The sequence below is a fragment of the Caretta caretta genome, chromosome 2, assembly GCF_965140235.1.
Source record: "Caretta caretta isolate rCarCar2 chromosome 2, rCarCar1.hap1, whole genome shotgun sequence".
NCBI classification, from domain to species: domain Eukaryota; kingdom Metazoa; phylum Chordata; order Testudines; family Cheloniidae; genus Caretta; species Caretta caretta.
In genome coordinates, this window is record NC_134207.1 from 178,821,283 (window position 1) to 178,847,605 (window position 26,323).

General features: G+C 42.1%; 1 protein-coding gene across 8 annotated transcripts in view; it reads left to right on the forward strand.

Moving 5' to 3' along the window:
• The first annotated feature begins 5,163 nt into the window (after window positions 1-5,163).
• The window catches only part of AMPH (amphiphysin), a 176,048-nt gene continuing 154,888 nt past the window's right edge, over window positions 5,164-26,323 (forward strand). For 3 of the 8 annotated variants that reach the window (XM_048839155.2, XM_048839156.2, XM_048839159.2), the window contains exon 1: window positions 5,164-5,334. In XM_048839155.2, the coding sequence (XP_048695112.1) occupies window positions 5,266-5,334 (69 nt within the window). In that variant the 5' untranslated portion in view covers window positions 5,164-5,265. The remainder of the gene's footprint in view (window positions 5,335-26,323) is intronic. The other 5 variants (XM_048839150.2, XM_048839158.2, XM_048839151.2 and 2 more) reach the window with 3 other exon arrangements.

The following is a 26,323-nucleotide window of genomic DNA, read 5'->3' on the forward strand; positions in this document are numbered from 1 at the left end:
AAGTTTACTGTCTATAGCTGTACCTCCCTGTGCTGTGATCCTGGCAAGATGGGTCAGTAGGTTCATGGCATAACTGCAAGAAGCATCCAGATGCTGCAGGAAGTAGTATTTATGATTCCGCAAGTAGCACCCTTCCCTTTGAGTCAACGCTGAACAAGTCTGCTAGTATAATGCTAGGGAGCAGTGAGATGCTGTTTGGCAGACAAAGTTTAGAATTGAAGTAATCTGCACTTGTGGTCATTAAACATCTTGTGTTGCTTTTCATAACTGCTAATCTAATTGTCACAACAGGAATCTAACTCATGTAACTATATTCTGCCTATCAAAACCCCAATTTCAATGCAGCTTCAATTCCCAGGTAATCCTGCAGTTTCATTTGGATGCCGTATTCTTTATTTCCTGTCTCAAATTGTCATCTTGCACTGCTGTAGTCAGTTAAGCACATTCCTGGTGCTGAGTAACGTGACGAATCCATATTCTTTACTCACCTCTCCCTGAAGTGTTGTGAAGCTCAGTACATCCGTGTCTGTAATATGGTTTGAGATCTTGGATGAAAGGCATTACCGAAATGAAAAGTGATATTCTGTGTGGAAAAATATACATTTAAATGGGGTCTGCTGCAAAATGTAAAGTTAGAGTGCTGCAGTATTTTCCATCTCTCATGTGATATTAGAAAACTGATCACTATGGACTAGATTCTCTCATTACATCAGCTGATTTTACACCAGCTGAGAATCTGGCCCTATATTTATGAGAAGAATTGTTTAATTAGAAATCCTATTTTTGTTGAATTAAGAAAGAAGTAGGTTATGTAAGTGTCTCTGACCTCCTTTTTGAGGAATCCGTGAGGAAACCTAGCAAGACTTATTTTAATTTAATGGATGCATTTTTATTAAAATTCCCATGGAAACATTTTTAAAAAGCAAATAAACATCCTGTGCCACATTTGCAACCTAAACATTTATCATTTTGTTTTAGTGTCTGAGAGCTAAAATATAAAACTGATTGGAAACACAAATAAAATTGAGTGGTATTTTCATTGTCCAAACTGAGATAAATGCCAGAGTAAACAGTATAAACGGTAAACAAACAAACAAAAAAACCCCACAGACAAAACCCAGTCGATTTAGATTTTTCAAATTCTTTCTCTTTCTCTTTCAAAGGAGTTAGTAACCTAAAGAAGGAAGGTTGCTTTCTTTTTTTAAAAAAATTATTTTACCCTGACAGTGTCCCATTAAAGAAGAATCGCAATGGCAGTTGTATATTGAAGGCAGTGCTCTCACATAGCCCTGAGAATATAAATATCCCAATCCAGTGGCTGGCTGGTAATTAATTTTCAAATCATAGGTAATGGAGATGGCAAAATGCACTTTAATTAACTGTACACTGAGGGGGACACATTCTGCCTGCTCTCCAACACCACAGAAGTGCCTGGATGCAGGAAAACCAATGCAGTTCTGCTATGCGAAAAGGAAAGAAGTCTGTGCAGGTATACCCCCCATTGCATACCATCATGCTCCTGGCAAACCAGCATGGAGATTTGTTTCATGATCTGTACTGTGGGACCCCGAGGCCAAACGCCTTTCCTCTCATGGCAGAGAACTGGTCACAGAAGCAGCATACTAACAGCTGCAGAGTGGCACTTCACATACCCCCATCCTTGGTATTGCATGAACAGCCTGATCGAGCGCAACGGGAATCATTCCATTGGTTTCAATAAGTGTTCGATGTGGAACTAAAACGGTTTACTTGTTCATAGCATCTGAATGTATTTACTCTCCATGGTAGCCCTATGCTGTACCTTGCTGTTACGACTAAATAAGCAAAATACACACACAGTTCAAGTTAAAGCAAGCTCCATTAGTTGATGTATTATTAGAGCTGCACAATCCTTTTACAAACTCAAAACCAAAGAAAAACAAACTTTATGGAAGATGTTAAAAATTACTTCAGAGTTGTTTGGAAGATCTGAGTATATTGGGATTTTGTTTTGATCCCTGCATCTGGCTAACATTAGTAGACTGTGATGTACTGCATAAAATATACTTGGTTTTTGCTGGTGTATTGTGTGGATTTTTTTAAAGGTAATTTGCTTTTCATGGCATGGACTATGTTTACCTCTGAGTCTAGAAAGCCTTAGCCCCCAAAAGATAGTAAATAATAATTGGGCTGTTATCTATACATCCAAAATGCCTAATCTTACTCCCATTGAAGTTAATGGGAGCTTTATCATGGAAGTTGGATCTTGATGGATATTGAGAAAATATGCAGTTACTGGGACATGATGATCTTAATACTTCTGTGGCTAGGAGTCTGTAGTTAACGATGTTTGATTATGGCATTTACCTCTGCATTTCTGTATTTGTTTTATGGTGATGGTAACCACCTGGCTTGTATTTTTGTAAAAATTTGAAAAATCAATGAAAAGTATTACAAATGTAGAACAGCACTCTCATGCAGACAAAGACACACGGATGCAGACCCTGGAGCACAGTAATGCTTGCCGTATGCCACTGTGTTGCTGTGCTCTGGTTGCAGGTCAGGCAAGCATGTGTTTAATTCAGTACTGATAGATTTAAGCAAGTCTTACCAGGGAGGGTTGGGGCCAGTGTTTAAGTGCTTTCCTGGACTGGGGCTTCTCTGACTTAAAAGCCAAGTTTGCTTGATGTTTAGGTCAATGGTGGGCTGTTTTAAGGATTGTTTGGGTAACTGGTTCAGGGCAGGATAAATATTTTTTGTGGGTTTGGCAGAAGAGACTCAGGTTCTATTCTTAGCTCTGCCACATATTTGATTTTGACCTTGGGCAAGACACTCAGGCCCCAATTTTCAACAAGTGGCCTTTAGTTCTGAGAACTGTATTTTTTTTTAATGTTGGTTACACTACATAGAGGAAAAAAATTCAAAGCTGGTTGACCCAAGTTAGTTATCTTAGGTGTCTAAGTATAGAGATGTTGCCTGATGTTTAGATATGCAGAGCACAGGCAATGGGAGCATAACTCATGTTGCTGAATACACCCAATCGGAGTACTGAGCACTCCGCACTTCTGAAAATGAGGCCACTAGACGCCCTTGAGTGGCCAAATATAGATTTAGCTGCCTCACTATGGGAATCCAAGCTTGACAATGTTGAGCTATAAGACTGAGCACCCACAACTTCATTGGATATCAATGGCCAATACTCAGCACTTCTGAAAATTGGGTCCTATGGTGTCTTGCTCTGTGTGGCCAAAAAGTGGAGACACCCAAAATGAGTGACACCTTGAAAAAGAGAATCCTTTGGCTCATAGATAGATACTAAGGTCAGAAGGGACTATTATGATCATCTAGTCCGACCTCCTGCACAACCACAACACAGGCCACAGAATCTCACCCACCCACTCCTGCGAAAAACCTCTCACCTATGTCTGAGCTATTGAAGTCTCAAATCATGGTTTAAAGACTTCAAGGAGCAGAGAATCCTCCAGCAAGTGACCCGTGCCCCATGCTACAAAGGAAGGCGAAAAACCTCCAGGGCCTCTTCCAATCTGCGCTGGAGGAAAATTCTTTCCCGACCCCAAATATGCTCAGCGAAACCCTGAGCACATGGGCAAGATTCACCAGCCAGATACTATAGAAAATTCTTTCCTGGGTAACTCAGATTCCACCCCATCTAACATCCCATCACAAGGCCATTGGGCCTATTTACCATGAATATTTAAAGATCAATTAATTACCAAAATCATGTTATCCCATCATACCATCTCCTCCATAAACTTATCGAGTTTAATCTTAAAGCCAGATAGATCTTTTGCCCCCACTGCTTCCCTTGGAAGGCTATTCCAAAACTTCACTCCTCTGATGGTAAGAAACCTTTGTCTAATTTCAAGTCTAAACTTCCCAATGACCAGTTTATATCCATTTGTTCTTGTGTCCACATTGGTACTGAGCTTAAATAATTCCTCTCCCTCTCCCGTATTTATCCCTCTGATATATTTATATAGAGCAATCATATCTCCCCTCAACCTTCTTTTGGTTAGGCTAAACAAGCCAAGCTCCTTGAGTCTCCTTTCATAAGCAAGTTTTCCATTCCTCGGATCATCCTAGTAGCCCTTCTCTGTACCTGTTCCAGTTTGAATTCATCCTTCTTAAACATGGGAGACCAGAACTGCACAGAGTATTCCAGGTGAGGTCTCACCAGTGCCTTGTATAACGGTACTAAAACCTCCTTCTCTCTACTGGAAATAAGTCTCCTGATGCATCCCAAGACCGCATTAGCTTTTTTCACGGCCATATCACATTGGCGGCTCATAATCATCCTATGATCAACCAATACTCCAAGGTCCTTCTCCTCCTCTGTTACTTCCAACTGATGCTGTCCTCAGCTTATAACTAAAATTCTTGTTATTAATCCCTAAATGCATAACCTTACACTTCTCACTATTAAATTTCATCCTATTACTATTACTCCAGTTTACAAGGTCATCCAGATCCTCCTGTAGGATATCCTGGTCCTTCTCTAAATTGGCAATACCTCCCAGCTTTGTATCATCCGCAAACTTTATTAGCACACTCCCACTTTTTGTGCCAAGGTCAGTAATAAAAAGATTGGTCCCAAAACTGATCCTTGAGGCACTCCACTAGTAACATCCCTCCAGCCTGACAGTTGATCTTTCTGTCTGAGTTTCTCGATCTGTAAAAGGGGGGTAATATTCAGCTGCCCCAGAAGGGTGTTGAGATGAGTTAAACAACCTCTGTAAAGTGTTTTGCTCTCATTCAGTGGAAGGTGATATTATTATACTATATGGTGTTGTCAGACGCGACAGCAGCGGGTGCTGCTTTATATACTTCTTCCCCCACCCCACCTCTTTTTCTTTTCCCGTTGTAGAAATCAATAGCGTCCCTTCAAGGAAGAATGCACATCATTTGGAGTAAATAGCCTCCCCCCCTAAATTAACCTCCAGATTCCTAATGCTGGCCTTGCCTGCTGTTTCTGTCTTTCAATATTTTGTACCATTTTCTTCTCCTTCAAGAGCATCAGGAAAGGAAGATGTTTTTTAAAGGCAGGAAAGTGCTTGGAGCTCAGACCCGGCTCCCCCTGAGCACTGAGGGGGCCGTGGGGCCAGGCTCGCTCGCTCTCTCTGTATCTTTAAGATCCCCTCCTCCACCTTGTCCCGTCGGCCCCTCCCTCCCTCCCCCATCTCCTGCTGGCTCCCTCGCTCGCGCTGTGTCTCAGCCGCTGGGCTCTGCCTGACTCGCCGCCTCGCCAGGCTCCCTGGACCAGCAGCCATGGCCGACATGAAAACGGGCATCTTCGCCAAAAACGTCCAGAAACGGCTGAACAGGGCGCAGGAGAAGGTCAGCGCAGAGCTGGGGGGGAGGCGGGAAACCTGGGCAGGGGGCTTGTTCACCCTCGGGCGGGGGAGAACAGGTGCCATGGGCGGGTTGCATCCTCCCGGGATGGATGCGAAGGGGAAGCGGCCGCAGCAGCAAGGGGCTGCGGTTGAGCATCCCGGGCTCGGGACTGGGAAATGCATCGCTCTGGAGGGCGGGCGGCGGGGGGGGGGGGGGGGGGGGGACGCAGGCTGGCAGGGCTGCAGAAGCAATGGCACCGGGGAAGACCGCACTGGCAGCCACACACAGCTGGGGCCGCTGCAGCAGCCCCCGCGCTCCGCCCTGACAGCTCAATCATGGCAGGGTTCCTTCCTCCACAGAGTGACCAGCCCCAGATTAGGGGCTTTGTCTTATATACCTAACTATACCCTTTTCCCGCCCCCCCACCCCCCCCAAAAAAATATAAGTGTCTTGATTTTTCACACTTGCTGTCTGGTCACCCTATTTGTCCAGCCCCTCTGCTGACCATGCAAAGGTCCACTCCCGACCCCCCTTTGTGCTGTCAGGGCTCACCTTTAGCTGCAGGCGGGTGCCTGTGGCGGGCAGGAGGCGGGGCTGCAGCTGGTTTCATATCTAGGGGGTCGGATGTATTTGTGGACTTCACTGTGGTGGGATTAAAAAGCAGGGAGTGGAGCGGGGGAAATGATGTCTGTTTTGACCCTCTTAGGGCAAGAGAGGAAAGAACCCGTTTCTTTAATTGTAAGCAGGCAAGATCCCTAAACAATGGCTACAATCTAATGGGGGCTGTCTTGTCTTGTAATGCCTGTATGGCCAGTTAGAAGCAATATTGTATGCCCTTCCTCAGAAGGTCAGGAGGGAAGTGTAAACTCTAATGGATGCCTGCACTACAGTGTTTCCAGTGAAACAAAGTCAGTAATTACAACACACATACTGTGAATGGCCTTTGTTTTAACATATACTTGTTCAATTAGGCTTTCTTTGAATCCTGTACAATGACAGAAGGGACGTGTAAATGCATCTCGATTCATTATGTAAAATAATCCAGGGAACCATTATCATTTTAATTTTAAATGCCTGTATAACAAAATACTTTGGATAACTACCAAGTAACATGGGGTATTCTTGCCTTAAGGACAGGAAAGCTACTGCTGTCAGATATTATATAATATAACTGGCCCATTTATTCTTCAGCTTGACTGAAATACTCTTATACCATTGTGCAGATCAATCAACCTTAGTTTTCTCAGAATAAATATTGTGCGACTAAAGTGGATTTATTTTGTTTTACTCCATTGTTCCCCTCCCTCACACACTGAATATTCCAGAGTTTCATCTACTTGCAAAATTATTGGATAATAATCTTGCTTTGGCATTCAGAGAACACAACTGGGTCAGATCCTCAGTGCATGTTCTCTGCCGTGGCTCCCTCAACAGCAGTACAGCTACATTGTTTGACACCCGGTGAGGGTCTGGTCCGTGTGTTTTGTAATTAAAGAGAGGCAAAATATCGGGAGAATTTTAGGCCAAATGGCAGCACAGTAGAATGCAGCACAGTAGAAGGAATACATCCGTCGCCTTGATCTCTTCACAGAAATAAAGGTTTGGCTGTCTCTTGTCCCCACCTCCACACATGCACACTTTCAATACTCTAAGAGGATTGTATTTCCTTTAATATCCTCCCAAGCTCCTCTTGAACTAAAGTGATCCTCCTCACCAGGTTCACTTGGCAGCTGAACCTTCCTATGAAAGAGGTGGTTCTAGCTACCTTCTAAATCACTCATGTCAGTAATCCACAGTGACCACAGCATAGACTGCTTTAAGGGCTCATGTCAGCATTTTCATTAGCAATTGCTTGGAGTTTGGAACTGTAATTGTGTTCCTCATTTTAAAAAAAATGTTAGTCATGACACTGAAAACTCATGAAGCTGATCACATTTCAGTTGTTAAAGGATTTAGAGCCCAGTCTTTAATCAGAGAAAACTGTCACTGAAGTTAACAGGGAATTTGCAAAAGTCGGTATTGCAGGATATCCACATTAAGCCTTATTAGTTGAACCCAGTGGGTATAAATGTGCCACACACATTTTTCCAGCTTTAAATCTCTTACAGCTATGGAAATATAAATACAAACCTTGAATTTGGGCACAAAAAATACATAATTTGTGCAAAATGTATATATGGAGAAAATATATGTTGGCAGTGTGAAGGTTTTACCAGCATGAGTTTGTGATAGCCATATTCCATGTGAGTGGCAAAGTCATCCCAGTTGAATGCCAATAAAACCGGTAACCCACACTATCTGCATTTGCTACACATTTTACATAAGTGCTCTAGGGAGTTTTTAAAAATTATTTTACTGATGCTATTTTTCATAGCTCACTGCCTTTGTACCATGTATTCAACGCAACAGAGTTTCAAGGGAGAAAAAATATATCACAGCTAGAATGTAGAAATAATACCATATATTTTTGGTTTACAAGGAAATTACATTTTATCAATGGGTCTGGTAAGAACATAAAATGCAAAAGTGCAGCCAGAGTAGATTATGATGTTGCCAGATAGAGATATGTCTTTTCTCTGTTCAAGGTTTGCATATGGTTTTATTGCTTAAAATACATAGATCTGTACTACACCCATTCCTTGTTGTCCCTCACAAAATCTCTCTTGCTATTCTGCCTTCAACGTCTACTTATTTTTTCCTCTACCTCCATATTTGTCTCATGCTTCTGCTGACTTTTTGTTCTGCCTCAGACCCTCCCTTTGGGCTACAGGGATCTCTTCTCAGCTATCTCCCATTCCCCAGACCTTTCTCTCATACTTAAACCACCAGTTAGCTCTGGGTCTCCATAATGGTTATATGAGGCAAAATTTCTTAACATTTTTTTGCTAATATTTTTAAAAGCATAATTGAGAATACTAAAAGCTCCATGTGCAGCTATTTAGGTTTTATTTAAGTTTTTAAAATAAAAGGGGTGGGAGTTGCAGAAATTAACAGATATTTATACATTTTTATACAGGTTTTTCACTGGTGTGATATCACACATTTTAAATGATTGGAAGTCTGATTTCTGACTTCATCGGTACAATGTGATTGTGTGATGTACATACTGTACAACACGCGTAGACTTCAGTGTGCTATCTGGTATAAAAGAGCAATATGTTAGAAATGAATGAGTTCAGTTTATTCAGTTTATCCCTGTGATTTGCTGACATTCTAGCAAAAGTATAAGTATTTTCTGCTCTGTTTTGTTTTTGTTTTACTCCTATAATACCTGTACCAAGGACATTGATGTTAGAAGATATTTAATGCCATAGGTCAAATCCCAGACCTAATAGCCAGATTATGGAAAAATATCTTTTTAATGATAAATAACATAACTTTCAACTCCCTGTGTGTATACACACACACACATATAAGGGCTGTTGATTAATTGCAGTTAACTCATGCAATTAACTCAAAAAATTAATTGTGATTAATCGCAGTTTAAATTGCACTCTTAAACAGTAGAATACCAACTTAAATTTATTAAATATTTTGGATGTTTTTCTACATTTTCATATATATTGATTTCAGTTACAACACAGAATACAAAGTGTATATTATTTTTGATGACAAATATTTACACTGTAAAAATGATAAAAGAAAGTTTTCAGAGTAGCAGCAGTGTTAGTCTGTATTTGCAAAAAGAAAAGGAGTACTTGTAGCACCTTAGAGACTAAGAAATTTATTTGAGCATAAACTTTCGTGAGCTACAGCTCACTTCATTGGATTTTTCAATTCATCTTATACAAGTACTGTAGTGCAATCTTTGTTGTGAAAGTGTAATTTACAAATGTAGTTTTTTTTGTTACATAACTTCACTCAAAAACAAAACAATGTAAAACTTTAGAGCCTACAAGTCCACTCAGTCCTACTTCTTGTTCAGCCAATTGCTAAGACAAACAAGTTTGTTTACATTTAGAGGAGATAATGCTGCCCTCTTATTTACATCACCAGAAAGTGAGAACAGGCATTTGCATGGCACTTTTTAGCTGGCATTGCAAGGTATTTACATGCCAGATATGCTAAACATTCGTATGCCCCTTCATGCTTTGGCCACTGTTCCAGAGGACATGCTTCCATGCTGATGACACTCATTAAAAAAATAATGCGTTAATTAAATTTGTGACTGAACTCCGTGGGGGAGATTGTTTGTCCCCGCGCTGTTTTACCTACATTCTGTCATATATTTCATATTATAGCAGTCTTGGAAGATGATCCAACACATGTTGTTCATTTTAAGAACACTTTCACTGCAGATTTGACAAAACGCAAAGAAGGTACCAATGTGAGATTTCTGAAGATACAGCGCTCAACCCAAGGTTTAAAAATCTGAAGTGCCTTCCAAAATCTGAGAGGGATGAGGTGTGGAGCATGCTTTCAGAAATCTTAAAAGAGCAACACTCCGATGCAGAAACTACAGAACCCAAACCACCAAAAAAGAAAATCAAGACTTCTGCTGGTGGCATCTGACTCAGATGATGAAAATAAACATGCATCGATCTGCATTGCTTTGGATAGTTATAGAGCAGAACCCGTCATCAGCATGGACGCATGTCCTTTGGTTTAGTGGTTGTAGCATGAAGGGACATGTGAATCTTTAGCTCATCTGGCACATAAATATCTTGCGATGCCAGCTACAACAGTGCCAGGAGAATGCCTGTTCTCACTTTAAGGTGATGTTGTAAACAAGAAGCAGACAGCATTATTTGCTGCAAATGTAAACAAACTTGTTTGTCTGAGCAATTGGCTGAACCAGAAGTAGGACTGACTGGACTTGCAGGCTTGGACTTGCAGGCTCTAATGTTTTACATTGTTTGTTTTATTTTTGAATGCAGTTTTTTTGTACATAATTCTACATTTGTAAGTTCAACTTTCATGATAAAAAATTGCACAACAATACTTGTATTAGGTGAATTGAAAAATACTATTTCTTTTGTTTTTTACAGTGCAAATATTTGTAATCAAAAATAAATATAAAGTGAATCATGTACACTTTGTATTCTGTAAAAAGAAAAGGAGTACTTGGGGCACTAACAAATAGAGAGACTAACAAATTTATTTGAACATAAGCTTTCGTGAGCTAGACGAAAGCTTATGCTCAAATAAATTTGTTAGTCTCTAAGGTGCCACAAGTACTCCTTTTCTTTTTGCGAATACAGACTAACACGGCTGCTACTCTGAAACCTTTGTATTCTGTGTCGTAATTGAAATGAATATATTTTAAAATGTAGAAAACATCCAAAAATATTTAAATGAATGGTATTCTATTATTGTTTAACAGTGTGATTAATCACAATTAATTTTTTTAATCGCTTGACAGCCCTAATATATATATATATAATATATATATATAATATTAAAATGTATGTGTGCGTGCATGTGTATTTATTCACTAAATTAAAATTGATATGTAAATATTTTCTTGTTACATTAGTATATTGTCTTTCTTCATATTAGGTAATCAATCAATCTTTTATTTATCGATATATCGCTATTTAAATGTTAAACAGTAGCTCCAATGTAAATGTACACACTATATGATTCAGCAGTCTCAATCGTTTTTAAAAAAAGTGTATGTGATATAGTAAACTTTTGGCATTGAACAGTAAACTCAATAATATCAACAGCAATACTTTAAGTTTTATATCGTGCCTTGTTTCTTAAAGGATTCCAAAAAGCTTTGCAAACTAATCAGTACACCCATATCTGGAGTGTAATATGACAGCTGTTTGACACTGTGCTGTAACATTACAAAACGATTCAAGACAGAAGAAGAGAAAGAAACTGTGTCCATTTAAAACTGTAGGGGAAATGTAGGTAGAGGTAGAACATAATTACCCAAACTCAGATTTGGCCAGGCTAATACCCAAAAGTGTGATTTGGATTTTTAATGATAACAAGTGGTTGGGTACTATTATTATGTGCTTTTTAATTCTTTGTCTGCCTCTTTGCCCTCATCTTGCTCTTTCTTCTCCACAAAATTTCAGCTGATCCTCTCCTCCTAAGTATTCCCCCCACCATGCATTTCAATGATACCCCTCTGTTTCTGTCTAACTCCCACCAATTTGTCCAACCCAGATCCTATCTTTTTCCCTCTCCACTAAATATGGCCCCTCCGCCATCAGATTCCATCTCTCCTGTCCTCACATATTGTCCAACCCCAACAACTAACATTCTTCTCCTGAAAGTGGGATCTGGTCACTTCTCTGCTCTCCACTGCCTGCCTTACTGAACTGGATTGACAGATACTGTGTGGGTGAAGGAACGATTGGTGGGAGCAGGAACGATGAATAAGTCTCTTTTCTCAAAAAGAACAGGAGTACGTGTGGCACCTTAGAGACTAACAAATGTAGTCTTCTTACTATATGTTCCATTCTATGCATCCGATGAAGTGGGCTGTAGCCCATGAAAGCTTACGCTCATGTAAATGTGTCCTCCTTTTCTTTTTGCGGATACAGAGTAACATGGCTGCTACTCTGAAACCTCTCTTTTCTCAGTAGCCTGAGTTGCCCCCAGCAGCCAGAACATGAACTGCAAATGGAACCTTGCTGACCACCTGCTTCTCTGTGACATTTCAGTTGGGATGGGTGACAGAGAGACAGCTAGGGCAAAGATGTGATTGGGTGGGTGTGCATGCAGGGAGCAAAGAAAATGCTTGTGCTCTGGCTCCCTGAGTGCAAATGAGGTGGGCTTGCACAGCAAGAGAGTGCCACTGCGTGGGAGCATGGTGAGCCCCCCTTACCCCAGAGGAACTGGCTAGTGATTAGAAGCTAGTGCTGGAGGGGCAGATGAGCTGCATTTGGAAAAAAGGAAATGTAAAAGATGCTTCTGAGCACTCTTTTCTCTGTGGCTATGGGGGCATTCTGTCTGCTTCAGCACCCTGTAGGCAGCATGCCTCCAGCTACTGCTGCAGTGCAGCTGCGCCATCTCCTCTACCACTGGTCTGACTGTAAAAGCCACAACAGAGCCCTTCATGTGTTCTGAGAATATTGCTGTTTCTATCTGCTAGTGCCTGAGAGTTGCTGTATGTTTCTTTACATCTTTTTTTCAGGCCATTTGGCATAATCCCACCCCAGCCCTCCACGTCTCACTTTGATTAATAAGCATTAGAAGCAAGAGGGAAATGTACTTCCAATCCATCACTGTGCAGAAAACATTAAGGTCCCGGTTCTCCTCTGCAGTGGTGGCCACAGGGAGTTAACCGTAGTTCCCTGATGCTCAGCCCCACAAAGCAGTTAGAGTAGGCCCCCCTGCTGCTCTAACTTCTGCTGCTGGCATAAGTATGGAGCGCTTATGCTATTGGGGGATCAGACACAGTGGGGCTCATTTCCACCCTACCCTGTTCCACCCTTGCATTACCCCTGGCCTGTATCTCCCACACATTTTCTCCCACTTACACCAGGGATTGGAGGGGCAGCTGGTGTAGGAAGCGTAATACTGCCTCTGTCAGCTTTACACTGCCAGAGAGTTCCCCCTATGTAGGGAAATTCTCTATGGGGAATATCCAGCAGGGTTAAGTAATTCAACTTGTGCTGAAACAAAGTAAACTTTAGTGACCTGGAGAATCCAGTCCTCAGCATCTCAAAGGCAGGGTCTCTTTTCCCTAATCATGCTGAGTGTTGTACCATAGTGAGTGTTGTGTTGTACCATAGTGAGCCTTATCTGGTTTTGAATGCAACATAATTTGATCCTGTCTCAGAGAACAGCTAGATGGTGAATAGTGTCCAGAATCAGAAACCACTGATCCACTAGGAAGGCAATAATGCTATATTGTCTTATGTCACACTAGCCTGTCTTGGCCAATGGGATTGTATATAGAAAACATAGGCATACTCTAAAGATGCATGTAATACATTTCTAAAGTACCTATGGCATTGTGAGAGAGCTCACACACCAAAATGTTCTATTGTTTCTGCTTGCCACACTGTCCTGAGATTCTGACTCTTCATTAATTAATTTTATTACTTGTATTATGGCAGCATCTAAACACCCCATCCAAGATCAGGGCCCATTGTGCTAAGCACTTTGTGAGATCTTTGGGCATAATTCTTATTATGTGTTTGCAATCAAAATAGACAAGGCAGGCAAAAGAGGGCAGGTGAAGCAGGGGCACAGAGAGGTAAAGGGACTTGCCCTAGGTCACACAGCAGGTCAGTGGCAGGGCTAAATTAGAACTAGGTCTCCATACTCTCAGTCCAGTGTCCTGTCCATTGCCCTCACCACTACCTTTTTTTGTTTTTTCCTACTCTCTTCCACTGCCTCTTCTCTGGTTGTTTCTGTTTTGTGACTTACTCACCTGATGTGACCTTCTGCCTTGTTCTCCCCAACTCTTCGGCATCCTCATTGCTATCCATTCCCTTTAATCTTCAGTTCTGAGTCACATTCACACACACAGCCCTGCCCCCGTGGAGCTATAGTCAAACTTCCTTTCCTGTAGCTTCCACAGCTTTTAAGCTGTGCTTTACAGCATCACAAGGTCCAGTGACTCAATCATGCAATCGGGAATTAACACTTTATATGTATAGGGAGAGGGAGACCTGTGCAAAAGTGATACTGTCAATAAAACCAGCTGTATTTATTATTGTTTATTACTATAGTTCAAAAAGCACCTGGTATTTTTCAGGAGCAGTTCACATATTTCCAATTCTCTCTTTCTCTTTGTTTTATGAAATGTCAACTTTGCTACTACGGGGTCTAGACTTGTAAAATTCTGCCTCCGTAAATAAATATTTTTAACAAATTAGGATTTTGAGGGAATAAAAATTGAGTTCTCTGAAGATGAGTGAACGCTGTTTTCTTTTTGTCCAATGCATTGTCATCAATAATAAGTATTCTGCAGGCCATTCAAGGCAGGTATTCTGCCTTCACCTTATCTGTACGTCTCCACAGGAAACAAAGGAATGACCCAGGTGTAACTGAAGGCTGAAATTGGTCCACAGTGGCATTAAACTGCAATTAATTCTGTTGATGATGTCACAGTCCTGCATATAGTACAGTCCATTTCACTGTCCCATATATATGCTAGCTCTGCAGAACTAACATAAGTAAAAAATACCTCAAAAGTACTTAAAACTGATTTTGTCTATGACGTAAGCAGATATGACTCTGAATACACATGGGAAGCAGAACTGATGAGTAAGTTTCCATTGTACATGGTACTTTTCAGAGAATAATCATGTTTAAGTCTTGGGGAAAATGGATCAGTTATCTCATCTGTAAAATGGGTATGATAGGTCTTGATTCAGTAAGGTACTTAAGCATATGGTTCGCAGTCAAGCTTGAAGGGCATATTGAGTGGGGTACTGCAGGGATCAGTTCTGGGTCAAGTTCTGTTCAATATCTTCATAAATGATTTAGAGATGGCATAGAGAGTACACTTCTATAAAGTTTGTGGACAATACCAACCTGGGAGGGACTTCAAGTGCTTTGGAGGAGAGGATTAGAATGATCTGGAGAAACTGGAAAAATGGTCTGAAGTAAATATGATGAAATTCAATGAGGACAGATGCAAAGTACTCCACTTAGGAAGGAACAATCAGTTCCACACATACCAAAGGAAAGGACTCCCTAGGAAGGAGTACTGCAGAAAGGGACCTGCGGGTTATAGTGGATCACAAGTTAAATATGAGTCAACAGTGTAACACTGTTGCAAAAAAAACAACAACAATCCCCCCACTCCCTCCCCCCAAAAAAGAAAAAAGAACATCATTCTGGGATGTAACAGCAGGAGTGTTGTAAGCAAGACACGAGAAGTAATTCTTCCACACTACTCTGTGCTGATAAGGGTTCAACTGGAGTATTGTGTCTAGTTCTGGGCTCCACATTTCAGCAAAGATGTGGACAAATTGGAGAGAGTCCAGAGGAAAGCATCAAAAATGATTAAAGGTCTAGAAAACATGACTTATGAGGAAGGATGGAAAAACCTGTGATTGTTTAGTCTGAGAAGACTGAGTGGGGACATAACAGTTTTCAAGTACATAAACGGTTGCTACAAGGTGTAGGGTGAAAAATTGTTCTCCTTACTTCTGAGGATAGGACAAGAAGCAATGGGCTTAAATTGGAGCAAGGGAGGTTTAGGTTGGACATTAGGAAAAACTTCCTAACTGTCAGGGTAGTTAAGCATTGGAGCAAATCGCCTAGGGTGGTTATGGAATCTTGTCTTTGGAGGTTAAGAACAGGTTAGACAAACACCTGTCAGGGATGCTCTAGTTATTACTCAGTCCTGTCTTGAGTGTAGGGGACTGGACTAGATGACCTATTGAGGTCCTTTCTAGTCCTATACTTCTGTGATTCTACATACCTAAGGGCTTATCTACACACACCTGTGTAATTAAAAGTGGGATGGTTTGGTTAAACTTGTGTAACTTTGTGAGAGGACAGTGTTTTGTAGTTTTAAACCTGGCTTATGGTTGTTTAATTTGCTCCTGTAAACCAGGTTTAAAAATGTACAATTGCATCTTTGTTTAAGCTAATGCAGCATGTGTGTGTAGACGGGGCCTAACTGTAAGCACTTGGGTAGTTCCACTGAAGTCAAGTCTATTGTTAACATGGCATTGTTTTGTTGAAGTAGAAGTGGTGGATAATTACAACACTAACTTTGGCTTATTTTTAAAAACACAAAGGAAAGTAGATGGTCCTGACTAGAGAGGTAAGAATTGAATTGCTTACACCATGTACACCATGTTTAGATATACATCAGACTGATACTTACAACAGAGAGGAAACTGAGGAGCGAGGATCAAAGTCAGTGCAAAGAATTGGAAAACCTCAATGGGTTGTTCAATCATCAGATCTGAAGAGAAGTAAAGCAAGTTACTTCAGAGATGGTTAGGGACTATTGCTTCCAAAGTTGTGGCTCATCTAAAAGAAGAAACAGGGAAGGCTGGGTAATGATGCTAAAAGTTGCTTTTAGCATAACTCAGAGACTCTGAGAGAGCAGCAGAGCCAGTGGGATTTGAAACCAAGGCTTAATAACTGAAGGAACTGGAACTCCAGATACGGCATGGCTGATTATACAGAGAAGGCTACTGCAACCACAGTGAGTTCATGGGTGCTAGATTCTTTTGTCAGAAAAGGATGATGCTAGAGGAACAGATTCATTATCTGAGGAAAAGGCAGACAGAAAATCATCAAAATAGAATGGAAAGTGTTGGGTCTTATGTCCAGATATTAAGTTATCTGGAAGGAAGTCAGAAACATCAGCTGTAGTTCTAAGATGAAATATAATGTCAGTAGTTGGATTTCAAGAAAAGTTGGTGTGTAAATACCTGAAAGTGTAACCATGCAAAGTTGTATACAGTGGAGTTCTAGCCATGTTGGTCCCAAGATATTACAGACACAAGGTGAGTGAGGTAATGTCTTTTACTGGACCAGCTGCTGTTGGTGAGACAGACAAGGTTTTGAACCACACAGAGCCTCACCCATCTTATCTCTAATCATGCAAAGGGAATTCCCATGATTAAAACAAAAATACTATAGTTTTCCTCACTATATCCTAAAACTCATTTTGGATTAGTGAGCAGAAACCAAACAAATTATTTATCACATTGTAGTCTACAGGCTGCCAAAATACAATTTCTGATAGCTCATCTCTAAACTTTCCCCCAAATTATTCTCAGTGAAAATGAGTTGGCAGAGGTTAGAATAATAGAAATGTAAGGCTAGAAGGAACCTTGAGAGGTCAGCTAATTCAGCCCCCTATTCTGAGACAGGGCAAGATCATTCCTGACAGGTCTTTGTCTAACCTGTTCTTAAAAACCTCCATTGAAGAAGGGTTTCAGCAACCTCCCCTTGCCCTGGTCTACACTACAAGTTTAGGTTGAATTTAGCAGCGTTAGATCGATTTAACCCCTCACGCATCCACACGATGAAGCCATTTTTGTCGACTTAAAGGGCTCTTAAAATCTTTTTCTGTACTCCTCCCCGACTAGGGGATTAGTGCTGAAATTGACATCGCCGGGTTGAATTTGGGGGAGTGTGGACGCAATTCGACGGTATTGGCCTCCGGGAGCTATCCCAGAGTGCTCCATTGTGACCGATCTGGACAGCACTTTCAACTCAGATGCACTAGCCAGGTACACAGGAAAAGCCCAGCCAACTTTTAAATTTCGTTTCCTGTTTGGCCAGAGTGGCGAGCTCATCAGCACAGGTGACCATGCAGTCCCAGAATCGCAAAAGAGCTCCAGCATGGACTGAATGGGAGGTACTGAAGCTGATCGCTATATGGGGAGATGAATCCATGCTATCAGAACTCCGTTCCAAAAGATGAAATGCCAAAATATTTGCCAAAATCTCCAAGGGCATGATGGACAGAGGCTACAACAGGGATCTGCAGCAGTGTTGCGTGAAAATTAAGGAGCTCAGGCAAGCCTACCAAAGAGGCAAATGGCCGCTCCCGGTCAGAGCCCCAGACATGCCGCTTCTATGATGAGTTGCATGCAATTCTAGGGAGCGCCCCTACTACTACCCCACCCCTGTCCGTGGACACTTGCAAGAGGGGAGTCTCATTCAACAAGCATGAGGATTTTGGGGACGAGGAAGATGAGGAGGATGGCGCACAGCCGGCAAGCGGAGAAACCATTCTCCCTGACAGCCAGGAACTGTTTATCACCCTGGAGCCAATACCTTCCGAACCCTCCCAAGGTGGGCTCCCAGACCATGAAGCCGGAGAAGACACCTCTGGTGAGTGTACCTTTGTAAATATAATACATGGTTTAAAAGCAAACATGTTTAATGATTAATTTGCCCTGAAGACTTGGGATGCAATCGCGGCCAGTACAGCCCTTCCTTTTAAATGGCCAACCCAACGGGTGCTTGGTATGGGAAAGGAGGGCGATGCTGTTTGAAACCATTCCCACATGTTATGAAGGCTGAAGAAGCCAAAAGACTGTGGCTTAGCATGGCTGCCTACAAGCCAAATTCTGTTGCCTGGCCCTGCGTGTGTGATCTCTCACACCAAATCGGCAAGCCCTCACTATAAGAGGCAAAATGCGACCTTGTACCAAAAGCATATGTGCTATATAATGTTAACAGCTTGGTTCATGGTGAAAGTGTCTACCTATTGTTCTCTAAAATGTGTCTTTTAAAATACTACTCTCCCTTTTTTTCCTCCCGCAGCTCCAAATGTTTCAATGCTCCCACTATCATCTCCGTCCCAGAGGCTAGCGCAGATGAGAAGGTGAAAAAAAATGCACTTGCGATGAAATGTTCTGTGAGCTCATGCAGTCCTCCTGCACTGAAAGACCTCAGCAGAATGCTGAGGCAAACAATGTCAGAGTCCAGGAAAGCAGAAAATGAACGTGAGGACAGGAGGGACGAGCAAGAGGAGAGGTGGCGGTAGCGTGATGAGAGGAGGCAGGATGCAATGCTTAGGCTATTGGGGGATCAAACTGATATGCTCCGGCATCTGGTGGAGCTGCAGGAAAGGCAGCAGGAGCACAGACTGCCACTGCAGCCCTTGTGTAACCACCCGCTCTCCCCCCCCAAGTTCCATAGCCTCCTCACCCAGATGCCCAAGAACGCTGGGGGCTCCGGACACCCAACCACTCCACCCCAGAGGATTTCCCAAGCACAGAAGGATAGCATTCAATAAGTTTTGAAGTGCAGTGTGGCCTTGTCCTTCCCTCTTCCCCCACCCCTCCCGGGCTACCTTGGCAGTTATCCTCCTATTTGTGTGATGAATTAATAAAGAATGCATGATTTTGAAACAAAATGACTTTATTGCCTCTGCAAGTGGTGATCGAAGTGGGGGGGTGGTTGGCTTACAGGGAAGTAGAGTGAACCAAGGGGGCGGGTTTTCATAAGGAGAAACAAACAGAACTGTCACACCGTAGCCTGGCCAGTCATGAAACTGGTTTTCAAAGCTTCTCTGATGTGCCGCGTGCCCTGCTGTGCTCTTCTAATCGCCTTGGTGTCTGGCTGCGTGTAATCAGTGGCCAGGCTATTTGCCTCAACTTCCCACCCCACCATAAACATCTCCCCGTTACTCTCACAGATATTGTGGGCACACAGCAAGCAGCAATAACAATGGGAATACTGGTTTTGCTGAGGTCTAACCGAGTCACTAAACTGCACCAGCGTGCTGTTAAATGTCCAAATACACAATCTACCACCATTATGCACTTGCTCAGCCTATAGTTGAACAGCTCTTTACTACTGTCCAGGGTGCCTGTGTATGGCTTCATGAGCCATGGCATTAAGGAGTAGGCTGGGTCCTCAAGGATAACTATAGGCTTCTCAACATACCCAACAGTTATTTTCTGATCTGGTCAGCTGTTCAAACAGACCAGAGTTCCTGAAGATGCGAGCCTCATGTACCTTTTCTGGCCATCCCACGTTGATGTCAGTGAAACGTCCCTTGTGATCCACCAGTGCCTGCAGCACTATTGAAAAGTACCCCTTGCCGTTTATGTACTGACTGCCTTGGTGGTCCGGTCCCAAGATAGGGATATGCATTCCGTATATCGCCCCACCACAGTTAGGGAACCCCATTGCAGCAAAGCCATCCACTATGACCTGCACGTTTCCCAGAGTCACTACCCTTGATAGCAGCAGCTCAGTGATTTGCATTGGCTACTTGGATCACAGCAGCCCCCACAGTAGATTTTCCTACTCCAAATTGATTCCTGACTGACCGGTAGTTGTCTGGCATTGCAAGCTTTCAGAGGGCTATCGCCACTCGCTTCTGAACTGTGAGGGCTGCTCTCATCTTGGTATTCTTGCGCTTCAGGGAAGGGGAAAGCAAGTCACAAAGTTCCATGAAAGTGCCCTTAACACATGCGAAAGTTTCGCAGCCACTGGGAATCATCCCAGACCCGCAACACTATGCGGTCCCACCAGTCTGTGCTTTTTTCCTGGGCCCAGAATCGGCGTTCCACAGCATGAGCCTGCCCCATTGCCACCAGGATGTCCAAATTGCCAGGGTCCGTGCTTTGAGAGAAGTCTGTGTCCATGTCCTCATCACTCTTGTCACTGCGCTGCCATTGCCTCCTTACCTGCTTTTGCAGGTTCTGGTTCTGCACATACTGCAGGATAATGCGCAAGGTGTTTACAATGCTCATAACTGCCGTGGTGATCTGAGCGGCCTCCATGCTTGCCTTGGGATGGCATTTGCAGGAGAGCAGAGTTGCAGCGGAAGCTATGGCTAAAGATGGATGCCACGAGAATAGATATTTATAGAGAACGACGAGAGGACCTGCGAGGTGGATTCATGAGAGCAGAGTTGCAGCGGAAGTGGTGGAGGACGACAGTTAGCACCGCACACATTTCCCGAGGAAGAACACACGTACCCGGGAGCCCATCACAGACAGCATGGAGAAGTTCGCTATTGAGACAATAGCAGCAGAGCAGAGTTGCAGTGGAAGCGGTGTACGATGACGGTTAGCAGCACCAGGAGGACCAGAACGGATGCTCTGAGCTGCAGGAGAGCAGAGTTGCAGCAAAAGCAGTGGATGACGATGGTTCGCAGACCTACTGTACCGTCTGCTGCTAGCAGCACCCAGGACACAACAGCGGCAGTATCGGTGAACTGAGCTGAGCGGGCTGCACGCTTGCCATGGTATGGCATCTGCGCAGAAAAAAGGTGCGAAACGATTGTCTTCCATTGCTTTCACGGCGACTGACAACATGTACCCAAAACCACCCGCAACAATGTTTTTGCCCCATCAGGCATTGGGAGCTTAACCCAGAATTCCAATGGGTGGCGGAGACTGCGGGAACTGTGGGATAGCTACCCACAGTGCACCGCTCTGTAAATCGATGCTAGCCACGGTAGTGATGATGCACTCCGCTGACTTAATGCGCTTAGTGTGGACATACGCAATCGACTGTGTAAAATCGATATCTAAAAATCAACTTCTATAATATCAACCTAATTTCGTAGTGTAGACATACCCTTAGAAGCCTATTCCACTGCTTAACTATTTTGTAGTTAGAAAGATTTTCCTAATATCTAAACTAAATCTCCCTTATTAAGCCAATTACTTCTTGTCCTACCTTCAGTGGATGCGGAGAACAGCTGATCACCATCCTCCTCATATCATATATATGTATATATAAAATGTCATATTGCCTCTCTAAAATCCATGGTAAACCCACATCTTGAATACCACATGCAGATCTGGTTGCCCCATCTCCAAAAAAGATATATTAAAAATGGAAAAGGTACAAAGAAGGGCAACACAAATGATTAGGAGTATGGAACAGCTTCTGTATGAGGAGAGATTAGAAAGACTGGGACTTTTCAGCTTGGAAAAGAGATGACTAAGAGGGGATATGTGACAGAGGTCTATAAAATCTTGACTGGTGTGGAGAAAGTGAATAAAGAAATATTATTTACTCCTTCACATAACACAAAACCTATCACCCAATGAAATTAATAGGCAGCAGGTTTAAAACAAACAAAAGGAAGTACTTCACACAATTCACAGTCAACCTGTAGAACTCATTCTGAAGACTAGAACTTATCTAGTTCAAAAAAGAACCAGAAACATTCATAGAGGATGGGTCCATCCATGGCTGTTAGCCAGGATGGTCAGGATGCAACATTGTGGTCTGAGTGATCCTAGCCTCTTATTGGCAGAAGCTGGAAGTGGATGACAGGGGATTGGTCCCTTGATGATTACCTGTTCTGTTCATTCCATCTGAAGCATGTGGCATTGGCCACTGTCGGAAGACCGGATACTGGGCTAGATAGACTATTGGTCTTATGTTTTAGGTTCTCTTTTTAACATCCCTTACCATATTTGAAGACTGCAATCAGATCTCCACTCAGTCTTCTTTTCTCAAGATTAAACATGCCCATTTTTTTAGGATTAGTCTGTTAATTTTTCCCTTTTGTGTTTATCTCTTCATCTTCCAAATTTCTCTCCTACCCCACCCTCTTCTTTGTCTGTCTTTTCTCCTATCCTTTGTTCTTTCTTTGAGTCTCTCCCTCTCTATCTGACTCTTCTCTTGTAGGATTAGTAGAAAAGTACTTCTGAGCTCAAATGCAAAAACCATTTACAGCTAGAACTGGCTTATTTAGGGCTATTTATTTATCTTGTGCTGCACGGCTCTGTGCTGGTTGCAGAATGGCCAACCCTAAGTCTTCAAAAGTCATGTCAGACACACAAAATAATGAGATTTTTAAAATGTTAGGTTATTTTTTTTCCTGCATTCTGTTAAATGTTAAAAGTGCACTTACTTCACATTTTCAAACTTTTCTCTGTAATTATGGGAGTTAATAACTTTTCCCCATGAAAGCTGAGATTTTCATTCAGTTTCTTGATTCCAGCCGCCAGGGCTTTAAGAAATAAAATAAACATCATAAGATTTGCAATAAGTGCCTGCTTCTGTCCCATTGAAGTCAATGGCAGCTTTACCATTGACTGCAATGGACACAGAATTAAGCCCTAAAATTGTGAGAGTTGGCAAGTCTGGTTGCTCCTGGTTCTCTTGACCCATGATATTCTGCTACCACAGTTTCATATTTGGGTGGGCAGAGGTCTACTAATTGGGAATGTGATGGAAGGCCAAATATGTTCTGAAAATCTACAGTACACATACACCTCGGGTGAAATTCTGAAAGGTAAGGGGAAGCTATTGAAAGGTGAGCAAGTTAGCTAGGAAGCAGGGAAGTTAGTGGAAGGAGTTCAAACAGGTAAGTCAAAGCTTTCAACAGTGAACTGGGGGGCAAAGTCTGGTCCTAAACTAAGGAAAAGTCCAACTGACTTAAGTGGAGTTTTGCTTGATGCAGCAGTTTAGAATTTGGCTCAATGGCAACATCTCCCTAGATTCAACGCTGTGTAGATGGCAGTCTCTGTTCCACAGCATTTGAATATATTTTCCGCTTTTGATTTTAAGTCCATTAAAAGTTGCTATGAAATCTTAATGCTGGGCTTAGAATAGTGTGTTCCAAAGACACTAAACAGGCTGAAACTTTTGCTGAGCTGATATATTTTATATAAGGTTTCCAGCATTGTTTGTTTCAAATGTAGCAGTGGTTCCCAAACTTTTTTCCACCAAAGACACCTTTGGCATCTACCTAGTTGTCCTAGACTCCTTTCCTTTTCAGTACTACTGAAATGCCCCTGCCCAAGAACAAAATGGCATCCTTCATGTGGCAAAAGTGCTGGAATGCTGTTTTGGTGCATTCTGGCCATGGTTCAAGGGACAGAGCCCTATGTAACCACCGGTGACCCCAGGGGTCTGGAGACCTCACTTTGGGAACCACTGAAATATAGGTTCTATATCTTTTGTTGCAAAATTTCTTATTAGAATAAAATCCAAATGGTGATCCATAAGTTGGCTGAGAATGTAAGTTGCTTTGAGTGCCAAATTGAATAAAAATTAAGGAAAGACCTTAGGCAGTTGTTAGTTCACACACACAGGTGTTGGTTTCTATGACATCTTCATAAGTCGAGTCATTTTTAAGTGTGACTGCAGGACTCAGGAGAATTTTAATTGCCTGTGGGTAATTGTTTGGTGGCCTATGTAAAATGTGTTACTAGTCTCATTCTTGTACCTAGTAAACAGCTATGCCCAACTCAGGAACCTCCACCAAAAATGGATCCCTTGTTGGCAAACTCAACAGCTGTTCCATGGGCAGGGAAACTGAATCAGTCTCTTAATCTTAATATTGATTCCAAGTTTGAAGCACTCTGGTAGAGCAGTGTGTGCAAGTTTTTATTTGGTCATGCCATGGCCATGGTCAGCATAGGAAGTGACACTGCAAGTGAAAAACACTCTGTCTCATACTACAGAAGTAGGCTGTTTGGTAAGCTTTGTCTTGAGTGATATTGGAATAAAAAGGTTCGCTGTGAGGGCTTTGTTGTTACGGTGATTACTGTGAAAAAAATTGAATTAATTGCATGTGAAAAATATAGAATGAATACTAACTGGGCAACGTTTAAACGTGTATTTTAAAGGGGATACTATTTTATCAGGTTTGTTAAAACCCCTAAAATTGGGATACCATCAGGATCACAAGCATATATTTTAGGGGCAACTAATCCTCTCTCACACTGTTTAAATTCCCGGGTGACATACAGTGACCAGACAGCGCCTCTTTGCTAATTCCTATCATAGGGCCTGTCCTGAAAACATTGATTCCGGGGTCTGGTAGTTACTAATGGACGTAGTCTCAGTGATATCACTGGGATTGCTCTCGGTAGCAAACACTAAACCCAGAAGGAAGTCAAGGATGGAGACCATAGTGTTCAGCCACTGTAACCACTTCTCTCCACCAGTTGAAAAAGGAAGTAATTTTACCCTCCATTATATAAGTGTTCTGTTTCACACAGTCACTGATTAATGGAAATACCTGAAGCAGATTTGACTACATGTTAATGTGTCTTGAAGACTGCTGTTTTTTAGATCCACTGCACTTGAAATCATTCTATAAGCAGAAAGTTGGTCATAAATACAAAGGACTCCTTATCCCTCTATTGCTCTGCCTGAAATAGAGTATTCTGAGCTCAGCTTCAGGCAAGGCATTGTCGCTAAGCCTCATCCAGACCACCCTTGGTGGATTGTAATGTGTGTGCTTGGTTTTCACAAATTTTTTTTTTATGGAAATGAAAGTTTCAGAGTCACAATTTCAAATCGCTTGTCTCCTTCCTGCCCTGTAATACACCACTCCCACTGACAGTAGTTGTAGTTGGACTGGGCCCTCAAAGAGGGGAAGCTTGTGGACAGCCAAGAGACTGACAAAATGTAAACTCAGTAGCCAAATTCTTCAGCTTTCCTACTCATGCCATGGGGAGGAATCAAAGTCTGATGGGGCACAGCCAAACTTTTCACAGGTCTTCCTGACTCCCTGGCAAAGTGCAATTCCTTTACTAACAGGAGGTGTGCTGTTATGAAATCATAGAATTTCCTTAATTTTTTTTTAAAGTTTAGAAATTGGGATGAAAGAAAGGGGTAAATACTGGGTTAGCAAATCTATGAACAGCACATATACTTCGATTGCTTGTAAACATTTCCACCCTATTTCTATATATTAGATATGGAGAATAACCATATGTACTTTATAATGCATGTTGGATATGAACAGGTGACTGTAATATCTGATGCTATGATCATTAAATAAGAGGCTTAAACGTGTAAAATTTAGAAGGCATTGATGATGGGTCTGATATAAGTGGAGTCAGATTAGTATAAAACTGGAATAGTGCTCTGGCAAATGAGGCCTAGCACATATAAATAGTCTGGTTGAGAATTCACTAAAGTAGTTGCAAAGCTATCTAAGACTAAAGAAGACTTAAACAGAAGTGCACTTGATGTTATCTAGTAGTGTTCATAGTATGGATTACCTTTTAAAGGCCTGATTCTGCTCCTGTTGTCTTCAATGGCAGCAGGATCAAGCTTTCGTTGTGTTAAATTTAGCCCAATGCAGAGAGCTCACACAAGACCGATGGACCATTAAAGATTTAAATGGTGCATAGGTCTTGTGCTAGCTCTCTGCACAGGGCTGAGTTTAACCTTTAATTGTTACAGAGTTGTCTCTATTACGTACCTACAAATGTGAATACACACATGCACTAAAGTCACAAGCATTTTTTTGTTTAGGTTTCAGAGTAGCAGCCGTGTTAGTCTGTGTTCGCAAAAATGCGATGAAGTGAGCTGTAGCTCACGAAAGCTTATGCTCAAATAAATTGGTTAGTCTCTAAGGTGCCACAAGTCCTCCTTTTCTTTTTTTGTTTAGTCAGTGTTAAAAGTAAGGGTCCAGATCCTCAACTGTTGTAAATTAATGGAGCTCTATTAACTTGTCTGAATTATGCTAGTGACAGCAGCCGCGGATCTGACCCAGGGTTAAATAGTTCCTCATTGACCTCCCCTTTTAGTATCGATTTTATACAATAAGACAAAATGCACATTCTGTTCATCAGCAGTTTTATATTTTGCTGATACCATGAAGTAGTCAGCTAATTGTACCTGTGCCAGCAGACTTAAGTGAATGTGCAAACCCATC